The sequence below is a fragment of the Fonticula alba genome (assembly GCF_000388065.1).
Source record: "Fonticula alba strain ATCC 38817 unplaced genomic scaffold supercont2.4, whole genome shotgun sequence".
Classification (NCBI taxonomy): domain Eukaryota; order Rotosphaerida; family Fonticulaceae; genus Fonticula; species Fonticula alba.
The window spans coordinates 1,764,279-1,778,933 of record NW_009242974.1 but is presented as its reverse complement, the minus strand read 5'-3'; the positions used below and the strand labels follow the sequence as shown (position 1 = coordinate 1,778,933).

Sequence of the window (14,655 nt, the reverse complement as noted above, 5' to 3'; positions counted from 1 at the left end):
CCCGCCACGCCGCCCCACCGGAAGGACCCTATGCCGCCGCCTGCTCCCGCCGGCCTACCGCGCGGGCGAGCCTTCTCCGCTGAGGCCGACTATGCGCTCCCCCCCTCGGCCGAGGATGCACGGCCATTGGCCCCGGTGAAGTCCCTGGCCGGGGGATTGGCCCCGGAGTGTGCGGCCGCCCAGCCGAGCCCCAACTACGGCATGCTGCACGGCACCTTGCCATGCTTGCCGGCACAGGCCCCCGGCACGCGTGTCATCTACGAGGACCTGGACTCCGGGCTGATGCGCGTGACGCACACTCGCGCCGAGGCCTCCCGGCGCCGACGGACCGAAACCTCCCTCATGATGTTCCTCTCGCACTATCTCCTATGGGGCCCTCTCTTTGTGGTCAGCATCTTCCTGGTGTACCTGCTCGGGACCAGGTGGCTGTTTGTCGGCTTCGAGGGGATGCTCGCGCGCCGATCGGCGGCCCTAGGCCTGGCCACCCTGCCGGTCCTGCTGTATCTCCGACTCCGGGAGTCCCTGTCGCCGACTCGCTCGGACCGGTCGGCCCCCTCGTGGATCCGGGAGTCCCCGGCCTGGGGTCTCATCCACACATACATGCCCTTCACGGCCATCCGCACGACTCGCTTGAATCCCAACCGCCGATATGTGTTTGCCTCGCACCCCCACGGCATCTTGGTTCTCAGCCGCCTGGTGCAATATGGCGGCCTATGGGGCTGGCTCTTCCCCACGGCCGACACCGTGCATCCGGCCGATCCGCTGACCGAAACGACCCTCATTACCCGGGCCGGGGGGGTGCTTTCCCAGCCGCGGCCCGCTTCCTCCCGGCCGACCGCCAGCCAGGGCCCCCTCCCGCCGCCCAGTCAAGATCCCACCCTCCCCAAGCCCAGCCGGGCCTCGCGCTATGGCATCCCCTACCGCATCCTCGGCGCCACGCCCATCTTCCGGGTACCCATCAACCGCGAATTCGCCGTCCTCTGTGGCCTGATCGATGCCAGCCTGCGCTACGCCGTTCGGGCCCTCACTTCCGGTCAGAGTGTGCAGGTGTTCCCCGGCGGGTCGGCCGAAATTTTCATGATCGACCCGGACATGCCCCATGTTACCCGGGTGTTTTTGCGCAAGCGCAAGGGCTTCATCCGCTTGGCCCTGCAGCAGGGCTGCGACCTGGTGCCCATGGTGTGCTTCGGCGAGGAGGCGGCCTTCCGCACGTGGAAGCCGGCCCCGGCCGCCAGCCGCTTCCTACTGCGCACCCTGAAGATGCCGTTCCTCCTCTTCTGGGGGCGCTTCTTCAGTCTCCTCCCCCGTCAGGGCCCCCTGACCGTGGTCTACGGTTCTCCGTTGGTGGTGCCCGATGAGTATGCCATCTCCGGGGAGCCAGTCCCCGAGGGCCTGGTGGATGAGTACCACGAGCGGTACATCAGCCTCCTGCAGGACACATGGGACACCTGGCGCATCCATGCCCCGGGTTATGAGCAAGCCGAGCTCATTATCGAGTGACGGGGCATGATCCGGGGCCTGGATGTATGCGTGTGTGTGTGTGTGTGTGCGTGTGCGCATATGTGCGTGTGTGTGTGTGTGTGTGTGTGTGTGTGTGGGTGTGCCTGTTCACTGTGGTCGCTCCTGCCTGACCCGAGGCAGTCACCTACCATGCTCCTTTGCATTTGTGCCTGCAGCCTGCCATCACTCTCGAGCCGGGGCTTATACTCGCCCCGATCGCTCCATCAAACACTTATGCCCTGAGCTATATCCCCCCCCCCCTCCCTCATCTGTAACATACCGAACGCGTGACCCTTCCGACATACATAAGAAACACAAGCAGACGACCGCTCCTTCCTTCCTTCCGCGCCTCTCTCTCTCTCTATCACGTTCCCAAGTTGCAATACATCTGAAGATCCCCCTTGGGGTGGGACATGTCGTTTTGTTGCCCAATCATGGCCCTTTCAGGGGCTTCTCCGTTGGCTCCTTACGGTCACTCTGGCCACTTACGCCCCCTTACTCGGCCTCCCTGCTGTTTGGATATGACCCCCGCACTGGGCATGCTCCGCTGCACCTGCCCGGCCATATCGTCCCTCCTCAAAAGGGGGTATGCATGAACACCCGAGGGGCGCCCCCCCCCCCTCCCACCGCCCTGCCACCACCACAAAATCGAGTCACCCCCAAAGGGAGGCTCATCCAACCATAGGCGCGCTATGCCATCATAGGGGAGTAGGCCTCGACCCTTGTCCGGGCGCGCAGTTACCAACCCATATGTGCGGAGTGTGCTCGACTGTCTTCTCCCCCTCAGGACGGAGACCCCTCTCTCTCAGGATGGGCTGGCCCTACACTCCCCCCCAGCAGCGCGTCCTCCACTGACGCAGACCCCCCCCCATCCAAGCGGCTACTCCCCGGATAATGCGTGCTCTTACTTATATGTATGTATCTGGGGCAGGGAGTGTTAGGTGCATCGGAAGAGAGAGAGAGAGACAGGCACAGGGGATGATCCCATGCCATGAAGACTGGCCGGGCAAATGGATGCGGATCTTCGCTCGTCGTGTATTGTTTTTTCTTTAACGCAGCCAAGTGCCACACACAGCGCGCCCTACCCCCCCCCATGCGCATGCCTCGGATTCCTGGTACCCTCGCGAGGCATGATGGACGCCGAGCGCAAACGGGGCAGGAGGGGGCGAGCGAGTGGCCATGTCGAGATACACTCACACATGAGGGGGCAATCGGGAGAGGCGCAGTCGCAGGGCGCGCGTGTCGTGGGCGTATTCTCTCCCCTCGCTGGATGCTCCAAAAGTAATGGGCACTCACAGCGGGGGGAGGGCCTACCCGGGCCCGGTTGACGGAGATGGTCGCCTGGTCATCCGCGCATGGGCGCACGCGCGAGCATGGCGAAGGGGATGGGCGCGACATGCTGCGCATAGCACGGGGCCCGTGCACAATGGACGGCGCGCGCGCGCACGTCCTCCCCCGGCGCTCCCACCGCGTCCGCGTCGGGGCCCATTACAAAGTAGACACGCACGCCTTCGGGCCCGGGCGCCTTACATGAGGTAGGCCATGATCGCGGCCGCCAGCGCCGCCACGGCAGCCACCGACTGGGCGCCCGCGCGGATGCTGAAGCCATCACTGCAGGTGAAGCGCGTGCCGTCGGCCGCATGGGTGGCAAAGCTCTCCGGGGCCTCGGCCGCGCAGCGGATCCGCATGGTCTCCAGCCCGGCGAAGCACTCGCCACGCAGGCCGTCAAACACCTGGCAGTTGAGGACATCATAGATGTAGTTGTAGCACTGCTCGGCACAGATTTCCGAAGCCTCATTCCGCCCCCAGGTGCAATGCTCCTCGATGTAGCGCTCGCGAACATTCAGGCCAATGCTGGAGCAGGGGCTGGGATCCTTGACGAACTTCGACACCGGCAGGGGGCCAATCAGATGCACGTAGTTCTTCCACGGCTCGCCGTCGTAGAAGTTTTGCGCGGCCGCGGTGCCGAGGGCGCCAACAAAGACCGTGGCTGAGGGGGACATGGGTGCCGCCAAATAAGTGGGGCTGCCATGTTAGCGGGGGGCGGGGCGGGGGGGGGGGGGGGGGGGGGCGCGGGCGAGCGAAGGAGGCGGACAAGGCCGCGAGCATGGGCACGGGGCGATGACACATGGCGACCCATCCGTCAGTACGCACCGAGCATCAGGGCCATCGGGAGAGAGGAGCTACGCATGATGAAAGATCTGACTGCCAGGAGGGCCGGATAATGGAGGTCGCCGGAGGGCCGCAAAGGTGTCAGTGAAGGCACATGCCTCGCGGAGTGTGCGGCGAAAGGCGACCATGGAGTGATCGAGGGGCAAAAGGTGGCAGGCGGGGCGATCCTACCTGCGTGCAGGGGGCTTTCTCCAGGAGCGGAGGGCAGCGGACGGACAAGCGCGCGACAGAAGCGGGGCGGTGTAGGGGGCGTGTGTGTAGAGAGGGGAGGTCCGATGATATCCAGATCACCGTGGCAAGATACTAGACCCAGGCCAGGCAGGGGGACCGCCAGTTTGCACTTTTATATTTCTGCTAAGCCCCGATGGGCCCGGGCGGGTGGGCAGCCACCAACCAGGGACACGCACCCACAACCGCTCAATGGCCCCCCCCCCCGCGCGGCTGCAGGCAATTCCCGGCCCGTAGATATCGGTCGAGTGCACGGCTGCCCCGACCTCGCTCCGTGGAGTCTGCCATGCCCTCGCCCGCGTATTACCCTCCACGGCGGTCGCCCCACTAGCAATGCACCTTAGACGAGGGGGGGGGGGGCGGGGGGAGTCAACCATGCTTGCCGGGTCCGTCAGCTACATGGGCTGCCCCTCGACCCGGATGTAGTTTATGTCGGGCCTACACAGTGGTTGCCCCCGCGCCCCTTGCCCCAATCATCCGCGGCCAAGCCCAGGCTCCCTCCCCCACAACGGGCGCCATCTTCATGGTATCTTCAGGAATATGCCTCCATGGCGGGACACACCCTCTAGGCGAACAGAAGTGCACACAAAAGCAGGGCGGGTGCCGCCTCGGGGGAGAGTCCCGGAGGAAAGGAGCCAGGCGTCTGCCATGCGCGCCGCAATGACCGGGGCCAGTGGTCGTGTGTCAACTCGAAGAGGCGGTGCCACTCACCCGGCTTATTCCCTTTATTTTTGTTTCTACCCCAAAATGCGCCCCTGCCCGAGCTGTCTCCACCCCCGGCGCACGGTCCACATGGCCTGTGCTCCTATAATACATCCGCGGAAATGCCCTCTCCCCCCCCCCCCCCCGACAATTGGAGTCGCCCCCCCCTTTCCGCCCTCTGCCACCGTTCTCTCCCGCCCCCACGCCCTATGCTCCAGAGTCACGGTCGCTGGTGGCTCTCCCCGCCCGGGTGTGAGGAGCCGCGTTCCCACGGACGCTACTATGGTTATGGCAACAAGCATACGCGCGAAATGGCCTCCCTCGCTTTCCCTCCATGCCACTTGCTCCCAGAGCGCCACCATTATCCCCGAAGCGCATGAGATCACCACCAATACGATGGACGGCGAGTAATTTCACACGAGCCCATTGACCGAAGGGCCTCCTCCATTGCGACCACCCATGTTCCGACCCGCGGTTCCTGAAGAATGATCCGCGAGACCATCCATCCCCCTCCGGGGGGCTCCTTTCACCCGGCCCTCATAACCCTCCACCATCATCAGGGAGGCTATTCATGTTTCCCCCCCCCCGCATGAGCTGAGGAGGGAGCGGAGGGGAAAATGGGGAAATAAAATAAAAGAAAAAATGCGGCCTCCGGCGCCGAGCTGTGGCCTAACCCAAATCCCGATGTCTTTCTATGCCCACAATCAAGCAGAAGCCTGAGGGGGCTGGGGAGCGAGAACACCATGGCTGGCATGGGCTTTTCTTTTTCTTCTTTTGCGGGGGGATGCCTCGCATGAGGGGGCGAGTGACGTCGGCCAACCGGGGCTCGGCCCCACACGGTTGTGGGCTGTATTGGCGGGGTAACTGGACGGCTGATTTTCGATTTAGGGAAAGGCGGTCTCGGCAGGGGGATCAGGCGACCAGCCGCCTGGTGACCCGGGCACAGGATCAAGACGCTCGATTTCGTGCCTACCCGCAGATCAATCCCGATTAGTATAGTGGTGAGAATCCCCGCCTGTCACGCGGGAGGCCCGGGTTCAATTCCCGGATCGGGAGCTCTTTTTTGTTGGCAAACCCGCTGGCCGGAGCGCGTGTGAACCCCAGGGGTGACCCATTTTTCTTCCTTTTTTTTTTCTCTTGTCTTGCCCTCCGCTTGCGAGGCAAGTGTCTGCAAGTGCATGCAAGTGTGTGCAGGGTTGTGAGAAGCGTGTGTGTCGGTTAACGATCGAGGGCCATCGGTGTCAATGTGACTTCATGGCTGTTTGTTTCGTGGCCACTGTGCCCCGGAGCTGGATGCCCTTGTACCTGGCGTCGCGGGTGGTCTCCTCGACCGAGCTTCCACCCTGGGGGCGAGAGATGTCCTGGCCCCTCGCGCCTCCTGCCCCGCTCGGGCCCCTCCTGCCCCGGGTATTTGTCTGGAATGGTGAGACAAGATCGGCAAATGGGGCGCAGGAAATGAAGAAGATGGAGGGAGAGGCCGTGCGGCGTGCGCGCGCCGCTCGTCCCCGCGGATGCGCCTTGCCGGGCGGGGCGTTTTCCACCGGAGCCCGACGGCCGCGGCCAAACACTCATCCACTGGGGGCATGATGGTGTGGCGAAAAAAAAAACAACCATACCCGGCTCCCGGGGGGCTTTTGCTCGAATTCCCCGCCCCCAGGACCATGCGCAGTGTCGGAGCGGGACTCGGCATGCCAGGGTCGGACATGAACCCGCCGGCGGGGGAGACGGACAAAGGCAACCGGCAGGCGTTTGGCAGACACAGGGGGCGCGAGATTGCCAGACATGCCCAGGTGCTGGTGCTCCAGATCGCCGCCGTCCGGGATCGAGCATGCCCCCGGCAGCCATGCCCCCTTTCCCGGCCCCTCCGCCCCTTCCCCCTTGAGGCGCCAACGTTCTGTTCGCGCGGGGGCGGAGCCCAGTCGGTAGGGCGCAACTTAGCCCGCAATGCCGCGGCCTGCGGTGCCACCCCCCCTCCCTCCCTCCCAGCCCGCACCAGCATCCGGCCCCGACAACAGATAAGAGCCACCCCCGAGCCACCGGGCTGTCGGTACAGCCCACATCTCCATCGATATCCACAAACCCATGAAGCTTCGCCTCTCCTGCCCGCAGTGCCCCTGTTCGCCTGATCTGCTCCCGGCCGATTGACATACCGCTGATTTGGCGGTTCCCCCCCCCCCCCTCTCCTACACGCCCTCCTCGCCCCCTGCCGCCCCTCTCGGAGAAAGGGGCTGGCCACGCGGCAGCCGCAGAGCATGGGCGACCAGCGCGACTCGATGGGCTTCTTCCTGGACGCCTCGCCGAGTGTCCATCCGAAGCGCCGCGGCCGGGGCAATCGTTGGTGGCGGCGAATTGTCCGCACCAAGAACTTCCTCCTCTTTCCCGTGGGCTTGGTGGCCATTGTCCTGCTGGCGGTGGCCTTTCTCTTCAGCCCCGACTCGGAGCAGGCACCTCGGAATGAGGCTGCCAGCGTGACGACAGCCACATTGGCCACCAAAACTGGTGGCCCGGCAAAGAATAAGATCGACAAGTTGCTGACGACGGCCGGTGGGTTTGAGGAGCTATCCGGCTTTGAGACCGAGGCCCCGGCCACTACTCGGGCACCACCGACCGAAGCCCCGCCTTTCGCCAAGTCCCCACCCTCCAAGGCCCCAACTTCCAAAAGTCCCCCTTCCAAAGATTCAGGGTCTTCGGTGGCCAACGGCAAGTCCGCCACCCCTCGGCCGTCAGAGGGCAAGATGGCCCCCAGTGACAAGGCCCAGCAGGTGGAGCCTCCAGGCCCGGACCCGGCCGCTGAGCATATTGCCTCTCGCCCGGGCGATGGCTCCATCTTCGACGAGGAGTACTGTGCGTGGTGTCCGCGTGCCGTTCGCACCCGGGACCCAATGTCCATGTCCCCCCTTCCCGGGCGCCGGCGGCACCTCCAGTCCGGCTCCTCCGCATTTTCGCGCAATCTCACACAAGTGCTCGCGACCATGACTAACACTCGTGCTACCCCCCCTCCCCCCCACACACACACGCATGCCCACGCCACCCGACATCAGCCGACCCCATCACCACGTACTCCCAAACCGGATCGCACGCGGTCATTTACGACCACTTGTTTAATCCACCCGCCTCGTCATACGCTTGGGAGCGCTTGTGGCCAGGGACGGCCGAGCGCGAGCTCACCATCTCCGGGGCCTATCTCCTGAGCCAACGGTCTCCGGCCTCCGAGCGGGCCTTCCTCCAGCCGCCGGACCCGGAAGTGGCCCTGACCCGTCGTCGGGGTATCCGTCAGACGGGCCCGCCCGGGCCCAGCGGGGGGCCGCTGCACGATCCGCGCGGCGCGTCGGTGGTCGTGGTTATGCAGTATGTGCGCCAGACGTGGTTCGAGCGCATGCTCCAGGTGGCCGAATACTTCTCCTGGGCCCAGGAGCACCTGGATGCCGAACGCCTGCGTGACATGCAGCACTTGGGCCGGGCCGACCATGCGTCGCGGGAGCCGGTTGCCGGGGGCCGGCGCCGGTCTCCACCCGGTGCCTGGGACTCCACCGGCAACACCCCGCCGCCGGGGTTTGTCCTTGGCTGCCGAGTACGCGTGGCTGTGCCCTCGGGCGGGACTGTCACCCTGCTGGCCGAGGCCCGACTGAGCTTGCTGGGCCAGCCACAGCCAGCCCACATCTATCGCGTGGGCTTGGTCTTTTGTGCCCTGTCGCGGCAGCAGGCCGACACGCTGGCCGGCCTGGCCTCGGCCGCCGCCAGCGACACCGGGCCCGGGCCCCGTGTCTCGCCCTGGCCGGCGGACGGCGTCCGGGTGGACCTGCTGGCCTTGATGCCTCGCGGGACCCACCGTCTGCTGGAGCTCCTCGAGGCCGGTGATCTCCCGGAGCCCGAGCCAGCTCGAGCCCGGCGCCGCCGTGGGGATCATGCTGACAAGTTGGAAAGCAGTGGCGCCCCCTCGGAAAGCGATCCCGACAGTCACCCCCACGAGGAGGAAGACTCCGACGGGGAGGAAGACGGCGAGTCGGCCGGCTTGCGCCTGCTGGCCGAGGCTCGGACCCCCGAGGGGCATGTTCGTCTGGTGGATGGGTTGGAAGTCCGGGCGCCGGCCTTCGATCCACCCGCGGCCGCCGCCTCGGCCGAGCTTCACCAATGGCTGGATGCCCTGGACCGGTCGCTGGACCTCGGGCCCGGGGAAAGCCCCACATCGGTCCCCCCGGCCCCGGCATTTGTCCCGGTGGCCGCTTGCCTGGGGCCGGTGTATGCCGGGGACCGTGTCGGGCGCCGGCCGCTGGCCCGGCATTACATCGAGTGGCTGGAGTACCACCGCATGGTGGGCGTCCGCCAGGTGCATGCCTATGTGGCCGATACCGGGGACCAAAATGTGGCCGATGTGCTGGACTTCTATGCACGCTGGCCGTCGGTGCCGGCTGGGGAACTTTTGCCAGCCGGTAGCTCGCCACCCGGGCAGGACCCCTCACTCACCGGTGCCTGGCCCGGCCTGCCGCCCGGCGACTCCTGGCCATGGAATTGGTCGCCCGAGGTGGATGGCCCGGCTCGCGGCAAGGAGGCCACTCGGCAAGGGGCCGCGGCTGCGGCCGATCGCCAGCGGGAATTCCGCCCGTTGGTGGTCCTGCATGACTGGCGCCACCAGCGCGTGCTTGGCCAGGGCCGCGTGGCCTACTACGGCCAGCGGGTCCTGCTCAATGATTGCCTCTACCAGGCCGGCGACAGCTATGCCCTCTTGGTGCACATGGATGTGGACGAGTTCCTGGAGCCCTCCAGCGCCACCTTGGGCCCGGGGCCGGCCCCCCCGGGCCAGGGGATCACCCTGCGGCCGTCGCTCTGGACGCTCTTCCGCAGCCAGGTCCAAAGCCTGCATGCTCGATTGCAGAGCACCGGCCCCGGGGAGGACACCGCCACCGGGCCCTCGCGCCAGGCACTGGCCATGCTCAAGTCCCTGAGTTTCCGCAATCGCTTTGTCAGCGAATGCGAGCCCGAGCTGTCGGAGGTCGAGCGCCGGCGCCTGGCCGATTACTTCCGCGCGGTGGCCACCGCCGAGGAGGGTGCGGCCACCTCCTCCGGGCAGAAGGACCATGGTCCTACGCCACCGGCCCTGCGCCCGTCCATCACTCCATCCACCCAGGCGGCTCTCCGGTCTCTTGCCTTCCCCTACCTGGAGGACCCGCCGGCCGACCCGCGTCAGCGGACCAAGGCCATGCTCCTGACGGCGCGAGTCATGGAAACCCAAATCCATGGGCTGTCCTCCGGGCGTAATGCCCCGCACGAGCTGGACCTGCCCCTGGACCAGGGGTTCATGCGGCACTTTGGCCATGATCGAGCCAGTGTCGGCCCCGGGCGCCGGGTGGTCGGCGGCGGCCGGGAATCCTTCGCCGGCGACCCGGCGGTGTGCCGGCGTCTGATTGACGAGGCCCGCATTCGCCGGGAGGGCGCCCTGGCTGACACCTTCGGCCGGGAGCTTCGCCGCCGGGTGAGCCTTGTCACGCGCCTCATCGAGCAGACCTACCGCTGGCCGGTGTCCGAAGAGGGGCACCCGGGGGTCCTGCCCAGCGATGAGGATGGCCTCGGTCGTCGGCGCCGTCGGTGAGGCCCCGACTGGCACCAGCCAGCCGCCGTGTCGGCCACCGTCCCGGCGGAGGGGCCCTCCGGCTTTGCTGCTTCGCCCTGCGCCGTGTGTGGGTGTATGCTAGAGATAGAGAGGACGCGAGAAAGAGGGAGAGAGAGAGAGGCTGGGACGCGGCATTCAAACAGACGTAGTGCACACAAACACACTCGCACGCACACACGCCCCCACTTCCCTTAGAAATGCACACTTCGAGGGGGCCAGGCTCTTTCGGGACGTTTTTTTCCCGTCAGGCCTGTACATTGATGTTGTGTCGGGGATGGCGAGATGTGTTGCGGCCCTCCTTGTGGGCAAGACCACTGCGTGCGGATTTCGCCGATCGAGCAGCGCTATGTCCCCCCTCCCGCCCCCCACAATCCCCACCGCGCAACAACACGCGGGACTCTTCCCGACGAGCGGCGCCAATACACCCACGAAAACTTGCTCGGTGGCGCTTCCAGTGTGCCAACGTAGAGCGCCTATTTAAATTCCTCGTTACCGTGCACTTTCGCGATCGAGGCCGGGACGGGGGCAGGGGGGGGGGGGGGGGGCTGTAGCGGGGAGAGCATAGCCATCTCGGGCCACGGTGCATGCGGGCCAGCCTCCCTGCAAGCCATTCCCCATGAAATCCCCCCTCGCCCTGCCCTTTCTTTCTCTCTTTCCCCCCGCTTTCTCCCCCCCTCTTTCTTTCTCTCTTTCCCCCCGCTTTCTCCCCCCCCCCTCTTTCTTTCGACCATACCCCCCCCCACACACACGTCTTGATCGGCAGGATGGATGGGTTCTGGGCAGATCCCCCGGTCGGGGATGAGGGTGACTTCGATGCTGACTGGGACTTTGCCGTCCCGGCACAGGTGGACGTGGCAGCTATCCAAACCTCCGACGCCACGGCCCCCAGCAGAGCCAGCTTCTATTCTGTCCTTCGGGTGGAAAATGTGGCCACCAGCTTTCAGACCGGTGATGCGGACGATGACGCTGACGAGCTCCCGGGCGAGGGGCGTTCCGCCAGCGAGGTACACCCCCTCTGATCTTGCCCTACTGGGGGTCGGCATGATGCTTGCCAGGCAACTGACCCCTCTCCCCCCGCTCCCTGGCTGCCGGCACACAGCTCAATCGAGCTGACGCGACCATCTTTGCGGTCGACTGCGGCCCAACCATGCGCATGGGCACCCCGGCGGGAGCCCACAACGCGCTTCTCTGCGCTCTGTGGGTCATTCGCGACAGCATTTCCTCGGCACCCAATGACCTGGCTGGGGTCCTTCTTTTCAATACACAAGCCCCGGAAGGCGCCCGGTCCTCGGAGGATGTTGGCGCGGATTCCGGTGCCGCGGTCTTGCTGGACCTGGATGTGGCGGATGTGACGCGCATTCGCCGACTGGAGTCCCTGTTGACCGACGAGGGGGCCGAGCGGCCGGCAAAGCTGCCGGCCCCTGGCGATGCGCTGTCCAGCCCTGCTCGCCTCGCTGGGGACAGTCTCCTGGCGCAGTCCGGCTCCTCCATGCTTGGCGGGGCCTTTCTCTCGCTCCTTCAGGCCAGCACCGCCGGTTCTGGGTGTGCCCCGGGCACCGGGGCCCGGTCTCGCTTCGAACAGGAGTTCCCCCCACTGACCGAGGCCGGGCAGGGATCCCAGCCAGGGTGCATGCCGCTTGCCCGGGTGCTGGATGCCTGCGGGCGGCTGTTCAGCCGGGCATCGGCCACCCGGCGTCTCGGCCGGCAGCGGGTGCTCCTCTTCACGAATGATCCTCGGCCGCATGCGCCGGTGGGCGACCGGGCTCAAGAGGCTCGTCTCGATCGCGAGGCAGCCATCCGAGCAGCCGATCTGGCCCAGCTGGGCATCGCCCTGGAATTGATGCCACTCGACCCGCCCGGGGGCGAGGCCTTTGACTTCGGCGCCTTCTATGGGACCTTCCTCGAGGCACCAGTCGGGCCGGAGCCCGGCGCTCCGGGCATGGTCTCCGTGCCGGAGCGTATCGAACGCATGCTGGTGGCCATTCGCCAGCGCCAGGGCCGCAAGGGATTCTCCCCGCCGCTGCCGTTGGTTCTGTCACCGTCGGTATGCATTTCGGTGCAGCTGTACGCCTACAAAGCATTTTTGCCTGACCACTGCCCCCTTTGCCCCATGTTCACACTATTTGCCCCCCCCCCCCTCCCCTTCCTCTTTGCAACATGGCTGCCATGCGCATTCGGCTCCATGCGCGTTGCTTCCCCTGGCGGTTCTCGCAAATCACACCCATCCACCTCCCCGTAAAATCCCCCCCCCCTCCACCCGCCGGACATGCAGATACCCGTTGTTGACGCCAGGTCGGAAGCCAACCTATGAGTATGTGGACATGCGAACCAATGAGCCGGTCGTCAATCAGAGTCGATATCATATCACGGTGCGTGTTGACTGGCCTCCACCCGGGCGCCGTGCTTGCGCCGTGCTTGCGCCGTGCTTGCGCCGTGCTTGTACCGAATTCACGCCTGGCCATGGAAGAGGCATTCCACTGACAAAGCCCAATGGACATGTCCCACAACACCACCGCCAACAACAAAAGAACCCTGACACGGGAGTCCGCGAGGTGGTGGCCGCGCGGGATGCCCAGCGGACCCTGGTCGTCGGATCCGACGAAACGGACCCCGGGTCGCGGCTGCTGATCCCCGGGCCGGGAATCACCCAGTACGTGGACCGGCCTTTGCGGTCCGTCCTACTGGCGCACTATGCCGGACATGCGCGCGGCCCGGCCAAGGCCTCCGCCCCGGCAGGCATCCAGGCCCCCCTGGTTGGCTCGGGGCAGCTGGGCACCGGGCTGGCGTTGCTTGGCTTCCGGCCATTGGCCGAGGTGGACATGTCACTGTTGTACCGGGCCACCCAGTTCCTGACCGGCTGCGAGGCCGACGTGGCCGGGTCCGATGCGGTACTGGCGGCCCTGCTCCGGCGCACGGCTGCCCGTGGCCTGGCTGCCGTGGTGCTGTATTCGACACGCACAGCCCCCCCGGCGCTGGCGCTGCTAATCCCGGCCCCGCCCGGAGGCCTGCCAGCCGACCGGTGTGGCTTCTACTTTGCATCTCTGCCTTATCTGGAGGATGTCCGCCCGGTGCAGGCCGTGGCCCCGGTGCCCGGTACGTCTGGCGTCTGCCTGGGAATTGCGCCTCCTGGCCCGGCTTCTTTCCCCCCTCCCGATCGTATTCTGATTCCTCCCCTTTCCCCCCTACCCATAGAGGAGGAGGCCGTCGCGTCGGCCGTGGCCACGGTGGCTGACAGCCTCATCCAGGGGACCTTCTCCATTGATGACTTCCCCAATCCTGGTGCGTACCCCCCCCCCCCTTTTGCCATCCTACTTGACGTGCCGCCGGAGTGTTCCCCGCCCCCCCCCCCCTCCCCTGCCCTCCTCCCGGTTGGGCTGTCGACTGACTCTCGCTCGATGCCGGCAGCCAATACTCTGCTCTACTCGACTTTGCATGCACTGGCCCTGGGCCAGACATCCGTCGAGGTTACGCATGATAGCACACGCCCGGCCCTGGAGGCCATCGAGCAGCTGGCCGGTCCGGCACTACGTACCCTGAGCAAGCACCTGGACCAGTACCAGCTGGCCAATGCCTCGCTACAGGTGCCGCCTGCGACCGGGGCCGGGCGCCGGCGCGCCGCCGCTGTCGACGCCGCCCCCACGGCCAAAAGGACCCGCGCCACGGCGGAGCCCGCATCGGTGGAGGAGCACTGGCGCGCCGGCACGCTGAGCAAGCTAACCGTGCCCATGCTCAAGCAATTCCTCGAAAGCATCGGCGTGGAGCACCCCCGCATGACCAAGCCCCAGCTCATTGGTCTGGTTGTCGAGCACTTCGAGCGGTGACCCCCCCCCCCCCCCCCCCCCTTCGCTCCCTTTCGCGGCATACATGCCACAAAAATACACCACCCCGGTGTGTCGAAGAAAAGGCAACGCTCAGCCAGGGGCCGCCAGTGTGAAGTTCTTCGCTGCCGGCGAAGTCTATTCCGGGAGAGGGAGGAGGAGCACGGTGGACCGACAAGGGGCTACCTCCCTGGCGGGATGGCCTCCAAGGTCGGTCCCGGCAGCTCCGGCTTGGGAGACGCGTGTGTGCCGGCGGGGTCGTCAAGATCAGCCGGCGGACCATGGACCACCGACGCATACCAAGCCAGGTAGGCTCGCTCAATGCGGCCATTCAGCGGATCTGCCGGAGGTGCAGGTGCCCCGAGGGGCCGACGCCGGGGCAGAGTACTCCGGATGTACCAGCCGTCCGGCAGGTTGGCCATCAGCGCCGCGGCCAGGGCGGCGCCCGATCGGATGGCGCGCTCCTGCTGCTGCTGTTGCTGCAGTCGCAGCGAGGGCTTCTTGTTCAGGGACCCGGGAGGGCGACCACGGCCGCGCCGGGCTGGTGGCGGAGCCAGCTGCGTGGCCACCAGCGACCGAAGGCGTTCCTGCTCGGCGGCCAGCGCGGCCGCCGTCCTGGCAGCCAGC

At 66.3% G+C, this 14,655-nt stretch overlaps 5 protein-coding genes and 1 non-coding gene across 6 annotated transcripts in view; 4 read left to right on the top strand and 2 right to left on the bottom strand.

Annotated features, from left to right (window-relative positions):
• On the top strand, positions 1-1,518 carry H696_02918 (hypothetical protein). The gene has a single exon (XM_009496813.1). The coding sequence runs from the start codon at positions 31-33 to the stop codon at positions 1,498-1,500; it is 1,470 nt and encodes a 489-aa protein (XP_009495088.1). The 5' UTR covers positions 1-30; the 3' UTR covers positions 1,501-1,518.
• Positions 1,519-2,515: 997 nt separating this feature from the next.
• On the bottom strand, positions 2,516-3,965 carry H696_02917 (hypothetical protein). Its single transcript, XM_009496812.1, has 3 exons — positions 3,844-3,965; positions 3,655-3,701; positions 2,516-3,490 (listed from the first exon to the last, which is right to left on the bottom strand). Exons 2-3 carry the CDS (start codon positions 3,689-3,691, stop codon positions 3,027-3,029), a joined length of 501 nt encoding a protein of 166 aa, XP_009495087.1. The 5' UTR covers positions 3,692-3,701; positions 3,844-3,965; the 3' UTR covers positions 2,516-3,026.
• A 1,621-nt stretch (positions 3,966-5,586) lies between these two features.
• On the top strand, positions 5,587-5,658 carry H696_02916. Its single transcript has one exon. It is a non-coding gene; the product is annotated as a tRNA-Asp (tRNA).
• A 1,196-nt stretch (positions 5,659-6,854) lies between these two features.
• On the top strand, positions 6,855-10,426 carry H696_02915 (hypothetical protein; the record flags this gene model as incomplete). Its single annotated transcript, XM_009496811.1, has 2 exons — positions 6,855-7,446; positions 7,644-10,426. 2 exons carry the CDS (start codon positions 6,855-6,857, stop codon positions 10,187-10,189), a joined length of 3,138 nt encoding a protein of 1,045 aa, XP_009495086.1. The 3' UTR covers positions 10,190-10,426.
• A 471-nt stretch (positions 10,427-10,897) lies between these two features.
• On the top strand, positions 10,898-14,099 carry H696_02914 (hypothetical protein). The gene is made up of 6 exons (XM_009496810.1): positions 10,898-11,214; positions 11,310-12,274; positions 12,483-12,579; positions 12,739-13,303; positions 13,403-13,489; positions 13,616-14,099. The coding sequence occupies exons 1-6, from the start codon at positions 10,975-10,977 to the stop codon at positions 14,029-14,031; spliced, it is 2,370 nt and encodes a 789-aa protein (XP_009495085.1). The 5' UTR covers positions 10,898-10,974; the 3' UTR covers positions 14,032-14,099.
• A 111-nt stretch (positions 14,100-14,210) lies between these two features.
• Positions 14,211-14,655, bottom strand: part of H696_02913 (hypothetical protein) — a gene marked incomplete at both ends in the record, with an annotated part of 1,934 nt that continues 1,489 nt past the window's right edge. Inside the window, one exon of the mRNA XM_009496809.1 lies at positions 14,211-14,655. Coding sequence (XP_009495084.1) covers positions 14,211-14,655 — 445 coding nt within the window.